This window comes from Coloeus monedula (assembly GCF_965178545.1).
Source record: "Coloeus monedula genome assembly, chromosome: 19".
NCBI classification, from domain to species: domain Eukaryota; kingdom Metazoa; phylum Chordata; class Aves; order Passeriformes; family Corvidae; genus Coloeus; species Coloeus monedula.
The window spans coordinates 9,010,771-9,021,289 of NC_138799.1; the positions used below are offsets into that span (position 1 = coordinate 9,010,771).

At 40.9% G+C, this 10,519-nt stretch overlaps 1 protein-coding gene across 1 annotated transcript; it reads left to right on the top strand.

Moving 5' to 3' along the window:
- Nucleotides 1-501: 501 nt before the first annotated feature.
- On the top strand, nucleotides 502-9,309 carry PSMD12 (proteasome 26S subunit, non-ATPase 12). The gene is made up of 11 exons (XM_082294316.1): nucleotides 502-703; nucleotides 2,764-2,823; nucleotides 2,956-3,084; nucleotides 4,161-4,268; nucleotides 5,207-5,311; nucleotides 5,752-5,901; nucleotides 6,079-6,213; nucleotides 6,754-6,866; nucleotides 7,198-7,372; nucleotides 7,889-7,966; nucleotides 8,861-9,309. The coding sequence occupies exons 1-11, from the start codon at nucleotides 596-598 to the stop codon at nucleotides 9,068-9,070; spliced, it is 1,371 nt and encodes a 456-aa protein (XP_082150442.1). The 5' UTR covers nucleotides 502-595; the 3' UTR covers nucleotides 9,071-9,309.
- The last annotated feature ends 1,210 nt before the right edge of the window (nucleotides 9,310-10,519 follow it).

Below are 10,519 nucleotides of genomic sequence, written 5' to 3' on the forward strand. Positions count from 1 at the left end.
ACCTGACGTGTCAACACGGCCAGGCTGTCCCCAAATGTGGGAGAACAGCACAAAACCACCGTCTTCCTGCCTCACCACCCCCAAGCTACGAGCAACACCGTGGCTGTGGCAACTGTCCCGAGCCCCGTGGCCGTGCTGAGGCCACAGGGCAGAATGGGGGTCGTGTCTGCACTCCGGGAGATGTCACTGGGAGATGTCACTGGGAGATGTCACCGCGACATCTGGCATCAACTCACAGCTGCCCTTCCTGGGTGCCGAGGAGTCCCCCGGCCAGACTGCATCTCAGAGGTGTGGATTAAGGGGCAGAACCATTCAGAGGGGCGGATCGCAGTCCAGGTCCCCTCCAAGGGGCGGATTGAGGGGCAGATCCGCACAGCGAGGCAGTGACGCTCCCGGTCCTCTCAGAAGTGCCGTGGGCGGGGCGGGTCCCCTCAGAGGCGGCACCTCCCCCGCCGGGGGTCCTGAGGCGGCCGGGAATGGCCACAGCAGTGCCTGCTTGCCGCGGCGCGGGGCCCTTCGGCGGGGCTGCACCCGGCGCGCCTGCGCGCGGGCCCGGCCGGTTCCGGTGAGTGCTGAGGCAGCGGAGCGGGCGGACATGGCGGAGGGCGGCGCAGAGCGGGCCGATGGCCGCATCGTCAAAATGGAGGTGGATTACAGCGCGACTGTGGACCAGCGGCTGCCCGAGTGCGAGCGGCTGGCGCAGGTGAGGCGGGAGAGAAGCCTGGCGGGGTGGACGGGCTGAGTCATGGCGCGCTAGGCCGCGCGTGGAGCTGGCGCGGAGCGACCCGCGGCCGCATCCTGCCCCACGATGCGGTGTTGAGGGGTCTGGTTGCGGGTTCTCCGTGCCGTGCTGGGGAAGGGAAGGAGTGGGGCGGCTCCGCCGTTTCAGGGCTCTGTGGGGGGGTGGGAAGGAGGGAGGTTGGTGGCCAAGCAGAGGGTGCCTGAGCACTGAAACTGCTCTCCAGAGTAGTGGTCACGGCCCCAACCCTGCCAGAGCTCAAGTAATGTTTAGACAACGCTCTCAGGCACATGGATTCTTAGGGAGGTTCTGTGCAGAACCAAGGCGAAGAGATGCACTCGATGATCCTTGTGGGTTCATTCCAGCTCAGTCTGTTCTGTGATTTTGAGACGGGACGCGGTTTCGGGGCGCAGCCTCGCGGGTGAGGGAACCAGCGGGCCCCAGTCCATCACAAGGGCCGTGGCTCTTCCCCGCAGCCCCTGCTCGCGGGCATACGCGGAGTTGCTTGTTCATCCCGGGGCTCTGTTCGCGGGAGCTACCTTCGTGTAACAGGTCCCGGGGCACGTTGGACAGGCAGCGCTTTAACTCGGTTACATGCGAGCCCCAAGGAGCTGGAATGGAGGAACAGAGCCAGGAGAGGCGCTAGGGCTGTCTCTGCCTCCTTCGGCTCAGTAAACAACGTCTGTGTACACACCCTGCGTGACCGCAGGATGTGTTGCACATGGGGTCATAGTGATTGAGCATACGGTGTTTCATAAAAAAATTCTTCTGTGGCGTGGGGATTCTTGTGCCCTTCAGATCTCAGAAAAGACAGAACCATGGAATCACAGAATGGTTTGGGTTGGAAGAGTCCTTAAGCTCATTTCATTCCCCCCCCGCCACGGACAGCGACACCTTCTACTAGACCAGGTTGCTCCAAAACCGTACAAATTGGCTTTGAACACTTCCAAGGATGGGGCAGCCACAGTTTCCCTGTTGTTGCTGTCATTTGTTGTCCCAGTAGGATGGCATCTGACTCTTCACATGCTGCAAATGCTCTGCTTGATCCATGTGTTTCAAGACACACATGTTGTACAGTTCTGAAGGCAGTAGCCTTAAGATAAATAAATTGCATCTTACATTATCTTAAGGCTATTGAATGGAGAGCAGGCACAAGGATTTTGTCCTACAGGCACAGCTCTGCAGAGGAATGGACACCATGGCCATGTTTCATTCTGCAAAACATAAATTCTGTGGCCGTAAGAGCACATCCTTGATAAACCATTGTATGTAGTCTACAATATTTCAGCTGGGATGTTTTAGAAACAAATTTCATTTTCTGTGGTTTGTTACTCATTTTCTACCCGTTTTTTGTTTCTGGTTTCTAACCATTTTTTGCAGCCCCACCACTGCCATGGGCTGTTACAAATTCACCCCTATTAACTTTTTTTTTTAACAAGATATTTGCTAGGAATTGCAACTTAGGACTAAAAGTACATTGTGGTATCTTACACTCCTCTAAACAAAGGCAAGTACAGTTCTCAAAACCCCTCCAAAACCAGGACTATTATAATTCCATGCTTAGCCTGTAAAGGTTGTAGTTTATACTTTGTATAATACACTGTAATTAAGATATGAATATGGGTGGAAGTAATAGGTGAACAATTTTTTTGGCCAAGGTGTTTAATTGCATATCTAATCTCACTGAAAGCTCTGTTTTGGCCAGAGAAGAAATGAGTCTTCCACGCAGCTCAGTGAATGTGAGCTCACCAAACCTGTCTGAAACTTGCCAGGTTTCTCTCCCAAGGCAGACAACTTGGAGCATGTGTTGTGCAAAAATGCCACTAGTACCTCTCCAGTTCTGTCTCTGTGTAGAACCATGTCTTTAAAGTTAGTGCTATGCATACTTTTTTTCAAGGAAAAAAAATTAAAATGAGTGTACGGGCTGGTCTGTGTTTTTATTTATGTGAGAATTTGAGCTACTCTCAGTTTAAACTGAATTATGTTCTTGACTCACGGAGATATTTGTTTGCCCGTCTTATTAGGAAGGAAGATTGCAAGAAGTCATTGAAAACCTTCTCTCCCTGGAAAAACAAACACGGACGGTGAGTAGTGTATGGTGGTGCTGGGATGTGCTACACACCTCATGTTCCACTGTGTTAAAGTCATGAAGGGACTTGCAGTATCCTTGGAGCATCAGTTTATCCTGTCTCTAACATGCTCTTGGTTTGTTACAGGCTTCTGACATGGTCTCCACATCCCGAATCTTAGTTGCCATAGTGAAAATGTGTTACGAAGCTAAAGACTGGGATGCTCTTAATGAAAATATTATTCTTCTGTCAAAGAGAAGAAGTCAGTTAAAACAGGTGAATTTAATCCTTCGAAACAAAATATAAAACTGTATTCTGGAGCTGTATTACATATCTGGTTCCCCCATATGTGTAGGGACTTTCTGTGTAAAGATGGTGGTTCATCTTTACACTCTTCTGCAGGGTGTATTGTAGACATATTCTTCATGTTCAGATGTGCATTAAACAGAGTTACTGCAATTTTTTTGCTCATATGAAATGTGTGCTTTGCATGCTTGCTTTTGAAACTGGCATACTTTGGTATAAAGCACTTGCATTTTAGAAAGTGTGAAGTTTGTTGCACTCTGTGTGTTCAGTTTGACTTAAATAGAAGTCAGCAACAGGTAATTTTAATGGCATCATTGGTTTAGGAAGGAAAGGGTTACCTATTGTTTAGTGTGCGGAATCATCACTAGTGTGTGTAAGAGTACAGTTTAGTTCTCTGACTTGCACAGACTGTAGCTGAAGGCTTGGATCATTCCAGCTGAATTTTGAGGAACTTTTTGAGGAAGACATTTCTAGAAGTTTAATTCTGGGCTTTTTTTAGAAGTAGGTATTTTAATAATAATTTTACCAGCTTTGTCAGTGTTGTTACCAGAAGTGCACATTCCAGTACCTGTGCTTGTCACTGAAGGAAACATCCCTCTTCCTTCCCTTCCTGAGGAATCTACAGGTGTTGTAAGGAGAGGGGGTAGTGCACAGAGTTAAGAGAAGATAGACATCTCTTCAGCCATGCGGGTCTTAGGGCAAGTAGAGAAGTTCTGCCAGTCCATGTGAGTCTTGTGGATTTGGCAGAAGAGGAATTGCTTTTCAGGATAGAACTGCATGGCATGGATTATTTTCACTATTGGAAAAACTGAGATGAAAAAAATGACAGAACAGCATCCCATTTGCCTTGTAGCATCAGTCAATAGCATCATTGTACACATCTTCATGAATCAAAGTGAGGAGATAGAGTCTGTGTGCTTTTTGCTGAAATGAATCTCTTTAGTGTGACATGAAACTATTTTTTACTTACCTCTGAGTGTTATAGCTTGAATTCATTAGGGAAATCTAAAACAATAGTATGTCTTTCCTCTCTGTTTTCATACTAGGCAGTTGCTAAAATGGTCCAGCAGTGCTGCACTTATGTTGAAGAAATCACAGACTTACCAGTCAAACTGCGCTTAATCGACACATTGCGTATGGTCACAGAAGGAAAAGTAAGATTTTGTTTCTTAAGACTCAATGTCTAAAAGGTAGAACAAAAATGTTCACCTTCTTTAAAAGCATGGTTTCTTAGCATTATTTTTTTAATCCTGTGCAAGTAAGAGCAGAAATAATTTTTAAATTAACCTGAGAAGCCAAGTAGTTTATTTCCGTCCAAAAGACTGCAGATATTTTCCATATTTAAATCATATGCTGAAACACTGGTCCATGTTCCTATAATGTAGTTATCTAGATGTATTAATAATATAGTTAGTAATACATTTCAAACTTCTAAAATACCATTTACTTTTCACGTTTTCGTATGTCATGTATTTGAATTTGGTAGAGAAATGGGCAGGTTTAATTTAATTTCTCCTGCACTTAGCAAGGTGTTACATATAGTTACGGTAATCAGAAGGTGATACCAAAGCATTATACCAAGTGAGTTACTTACATTGTGTTCCTTTTGCTTTAAGAAAATAAAGAATTCTGAATTAAGGCAAATTTGTGTCAATGTTATGACTTCTGTCTGTTAGTCTAAATTGTTAGTAATCAACTCTTGTTGATTAATGGCTGGTTAGGAGTAAGTGAAATAATTTAAAGGGGAGTACTTAGTACACATTAACCATAAAGTGTAACTTCTATCTGTTTCAATATATTCTAGCAGACAAAATATTTAATACTTTATTCACAGTGCATATCCCTTTGTGTTTGCTTGAAGAATCATAGGTCATTTTTAGATTAATTTGGTCCAAAAAAGTTTGGTGTGTCAATTATCCACTGTATTTCATCAGTGTATATTGTGGATAGTGCCAGTGTAGTGGATGGATACACAACAAATTAAGTGGTTGTATGATGACAGCATCAAGTGTATTTCCCAGGGGGCTTGCAGTCTCAGAGTTAGCACTCCTCTTTAAAAAATTAGTGTTTAAACTCTTCCTTCTGCCCTCAGATATATGTGGAAATCGAGCGTGCTCGCCTGACAAAGACACTTGCAACAATAAAGGAACAGAACGGGGAGGTGAAAGAGGCTGCCTCGATTCTGCAAGAGTTGCAGGTAACGCCTTGGAACTTAGAAGTGCATCAGCAATAGCAATTAATTCTGACTGTTCTGAGATTGTTTAGAAACTGAATCAGGTATGTTTGCAGAAATGCCTGGAATGAGATGAATTGTTATTAGTGAAAGTGCAGTTCAGCTTTAACTGCTTTTGTTAATGTTATGATTGGGTTACACAGAATATTTTCCACTTGGAAAGTGGATTTCAATTCTCTACCTAGTTCATTGAGTTTAGTGTTGCTGGATTCTTTGGTGTAAGTGGAGGTGATAAGTAAAATGGAATAACCTTTATTCTATTTTCACTTGCTCTGTAATAGCTTTTTTTCTGTTGTTTTGTTTTGGTGTGTTCTGCCTCCAGACAACCTCCCACTCTTCTGGCACAGTTAAGCCTTCACTTGATTTGACTTTGACAACATTAAGTAGTTACATTTTCATTTCAGGTGGAAACCTATGGTTCAATGGAAAAGAAAGAACGTGTAGAATTTATCTTGGAGCAGATGAGACTCTGTCTAGCTGTAAAAGACTATATTCGGACTCAAATTATCAGCAAAAAAATAAATACAAAATTTTTTCAAGAAGAAAACACAGAGGTAAGTCCTTGGAGGATTTCTCACTCTTTCTCTCTCCCTCCACACAAATTTTAATCTGACTTACTTCTCTTCGGGTCCAAGTGTATTTATTTAAATCTCTCTGTTTTCTGGGGTTCAGTTGAATTTCATTTACCCGTCATGGAGCTGTGTTAATTTGACTTTTTGATACTGTTTCAGAAACTAAAGTTGAAATACTACAACTTAATGATCCAGCTGGATCAACATGAAGGCTCCTACCTCTCCATCTGTAAGCACTACAGAGCCATTTATGACACTCCCTGTATCCAGGCTGAAAGTGAAAAGTGGCAACAGGTAAAAAAACTGTACATAAAAATGTCTGCATTTCCATGTGACAAATACCCATATCTTACCACATCGGTGTACAGTGGATGAAATAGCTCATCAGTCTGTTTTTATTTAAATGGTTATATTAACAAATTGGTTAGTTGAAAACAGATATGATAAAGTTGATTTCAAAAGAATGTTTATAACCAATATCTTTATTATATTATCTTTGAAATTGAGAAGGTCTCAACTGTTTCATGCAAGTGTAGAGATTACAAGCAGTGTGCAAGTGTGGTCTCAGTGGTGCTGTTCTGTGTGCAGTACAGATGTATTTCACGTTTGAAAAGATTTTTATCTTCATGTATTTATTTGAAATACTAGAATTTTGGTTAACCTGTGTCAATTTAAATGTACCACCGTTCACTTCTGCAAGATGACATCAGTTTCACCTTAATTTCTTAATACACTGAGACTAAATCTTTTGCTTATTAAACTCTTAAGTTTTGTAATCAGTGTTGGCAATTCTTCTGTTTGTGGAAAAAACCCACACTCTTTCCTCTTAAACAGGCACTGAAGAGCGTTGTTCTTTATGTTATTCTTTCACCTTATGACAATGAACAATCTGATTTGGTGCACAGAATTAGTAGTGACAAAAAGCTAGAAGAAATCCCCAAGTATAAGTAAGTATCCTTTCTAGTAACCAATTCTTAGATTAAGAAGTGTCTCTCTCTGACAGTGCACGTGAAATCTCTTTATGCTGAGTCTGCTGTGAGCAACTCTGAATTTAATGCTGCATTAAGAATACTGCAAAAATGTCATGATTGTTCTGTGTGAAAATAAATGTCTCTTGTAAGAGAAATATCTTTGTTAGAAGAACAGTCTGACTTGAGCTGCCCCCATTATTTATGGTAATAAGAATAAAACATTTGAAATTATGCCTTAGATCTATTTGAAGTATAGACTAGGCCTTATTAATACAGGATTGTAATTCAACTGTACTACATCATTTAGAGACCTCCTAAAACTATTTACCACCATGGAGCTGATGAGGTGGAGTACCCTAGTTGAAGAATATGGGAAGGAGTTGAGAGAAGGATCCCTTGACAGTCCTGCAACAGATGTTTTTGGCTGTACAGAGGAAGGTGAAAAGAGATGGAAAGATTTAAAGAACAGAGTTGTGGAACATGTAAGTATCAGTGTCTGTAGGCAGTAGCTGTGTACTCAGTGCCTCAGGTAAAACCACTTTTTGCTTGCTGTATTTTAATCACAAAGAAGACAAAAAAGTAGCTAATAAAGCAGCAGATAAGGTGTCTTTTCTGTTGTGTTGTTTTTCAAGATTTTACTTGCTTGTATATCTCTATTTTATATATATATATTTGGCATACTTGCCACCAAAAAGAGCGTATTGCACTCAAATGAGATTGAGCATTCACATTTCAATAAAGCATAAATCGGAAGGTCTTGCTTTGTATTAAATTCATAATTGGTTGATTTCTTTTTTTAATAATTTGTCATGTAGAGACTTTTATACCTTCTACCAGCAAAAGAGCTGTTTGTTCACAACCCCTCATGTCCCCCGTGACGGACTGTCATTAGAGCACTACAGTTCCTAATCTACTTGTAACATGGACTTTTATATTTTTGCAGCCTGCTTCAATTATTTTTTGCACATAACCCTCTACTCTGAACACTTTTATTCCAGAATATTAGAATAATGGCTAAATATTATACCAGAATTACAATGAAGAGAATGGCACAGCTCCTGGATCTGTCAGTTGATGTAAGTTTTGCTTTGCTTATCCTTCTTTCATAAGGGAGGGGTCTGTGTCTGTGTGTGTGTGGAAGAGATGTGAGTATTCAGCAGAGTAATGTTCTGGTTTTAATTTTCTGCCTTTATGGGAGTTACAAAACCATTCTTTAAACAGTAAACTCAGTTTCATGATGCACATACCCATAAGGCAAAAGCTGCTCTTAGAAGTTAATTTATGTTCAAGGCCTTGTGTAAATGCTGGAGCTTCTCTGGTGTTTCAGTGTTAAAAAGTTCTTGTCAATGAGGGATGAAAGTCGTCTGAAGAGAGGGTCCTTCACCTGTAAATGTCCCTGTTCATGGGTGGTGGCACTTTGGGAACATGGGGTGGAGGGAGTCTTCCTGTCACCCTCCTTTGTGTTTTCAAGAGCTTTTCAAGTAGAATGACACATCCTGGTGTTTTGAGTGCAAATGAAGAGCTTTACCCTTCTGCCTTTTCATGAAATCTGCTTTTCCCACAAACTCAGAAATAACCCTTTTTTGACAGTGGCCAGTAATTAAATTCACTGGGATTTTCCTAAGCCTTGCTTACTACATGACTTGCTCTAGTATCTGTGTAGCCAAGTACTCCAAAGTGTAAAAGTCTATTGGGGTAGTATATTAAACTTTTAATTTCATGAGAGATAATCAGATATAGGTCGATTGAAAACAAAAAGGTTTTTTTTTAATAGTTTGTGCTAGCACCTTGCATTGCCAGCACATGTAATATTAAAATGCCGTGCATTTTTTAAAGTACAAGATTGTTACAGCTGTACTTGTGTATAAAGAAAATATTATTCCTGGTGCTTTCATGCTGTCTGGGAGGAATTCTGATGTTTTGTAGGTATAAATGCTATTTTCTTGACTTACTGCTGTTTGTCTTTACAGGAATCGGAGGAGTTCTTGTCTAACCTAGTAGTTAATAAGACCATCTTTGCTAAAGTAGACAGGCTGGCAGGAATTATCAATTTCCAGAGGCCTAAGGACCCAAACAATATACTCAATGACTGGTCTCACAAGCTCAACTCCCTCATGGCCCTAGTTAACAAAACCACACATCTCATTGCCAAAGAAGAGATGATCCATAACCTGCAGTAAGGTGCCTCAATAATCTCAGTGCTTTTAAAGAAGGCATTAAATCTTCATAATAGAGACTATTATTACAAGTGTGTATATGGTTTGTTTTCTCCCTGTCAAGCCTTCCTGGTCTAAAATTTAGAACATAATTCTGAAATTCCTGTTGACAATTAAGTTCCCTTGATTATTCATTCAGTTGTTAAATGTTTTTGCTACAATTGGTGAAAGAACAGAATAAAACTGTATTGCCTGTATAATAATAGTCTTGTGATTTCTTTTTTTCCATGTGTACCCTTATCTGTCTAACACATAATTCTGTGGTTATTTCATTACAGGACTATTTTTGAGACTGTGATTGAGAGGATATACTGTAAATAATAAAAACCTAGGGTTTTACAAAGTGGTAACTTACAATGATAATACTGTGAAATTATGTCAGATACTCTTTGAACAAAATTCTGGATATTTATGCTTATGAATAATGCTATTTCTTGTGATTTAGTACTACAGTTAAAATTTATTATTCTGAACTGCCAGAGCAATCAGTACATGAGTAAGTAAATGTTGTTTGCAAGTCACTAATTTTGCCTGTTTTGTTGTTACAGTTTGTGATAGCTAAAATGGCAGTTAATCAGTTAGCTACGATGGTGCTTTAAAGCTGCTACTTCTCATCATGGGTGTGTTACATTCTGAGCAGATAATGCCCTACTATTTACTTTAACCTCCTTCTAATGGAGGGAAGCTGTGGACTTTTCCCCCTGCTCTGTTTTTCTAAGGAAGTAAAATAGCAGCACAAATGGTGTAGTAAGAATCAATGGAACTTCCATTGAATTTGCACTGGTTTGGAATGATTTTTAATGCTAGTCATAACTATTCTGTTCATAATTAAGTAGAGACTATAATCGTAAATGATGTATTGAGAAATATATAAATCCCATTGCTTTACAAGCACTCTGAACTTCATTCAGAGTAATGCTCTTTTCATGTGAATACACTGAAATTAGGAAACTCCAAACAGGGATTTTGAGTGAGGGAAGTCTGAGGGACAGGAAAAGATTGAAGCTTGTAAACAGTGATTTGCATTTGAAATGCAGACTTTGGTCATAGCTTATGGGAAACTTGGGAATGTAATTTGGAAAGCTTGTAACTTTGAAAGCGTTACCAATCCAGCTCACTGCATTTGAGCAACAAAAAGGCAGCTGAACTATCAGTGAGGGAAGGAAGAGGAGCAGGTGTTCAGAATGCACAGAATGTTTACCATCTAACTTCCTAAATTATATTCTAATCTTAGTTGTACAAGTTGTTTAAAACCTTGTCATGACCATGTCTGAGCATGGGATGTTCTGGCCATTGGAAGGCTTTAGTAGCATGAGCAAAACTGGCTGCTGTCAGAACAATGGACAAAGTAGCTTAAAAACCAATGTATCTTTTGGGAACCAAGGCAAGAGCTATCAGAGAGGGGAACAATTG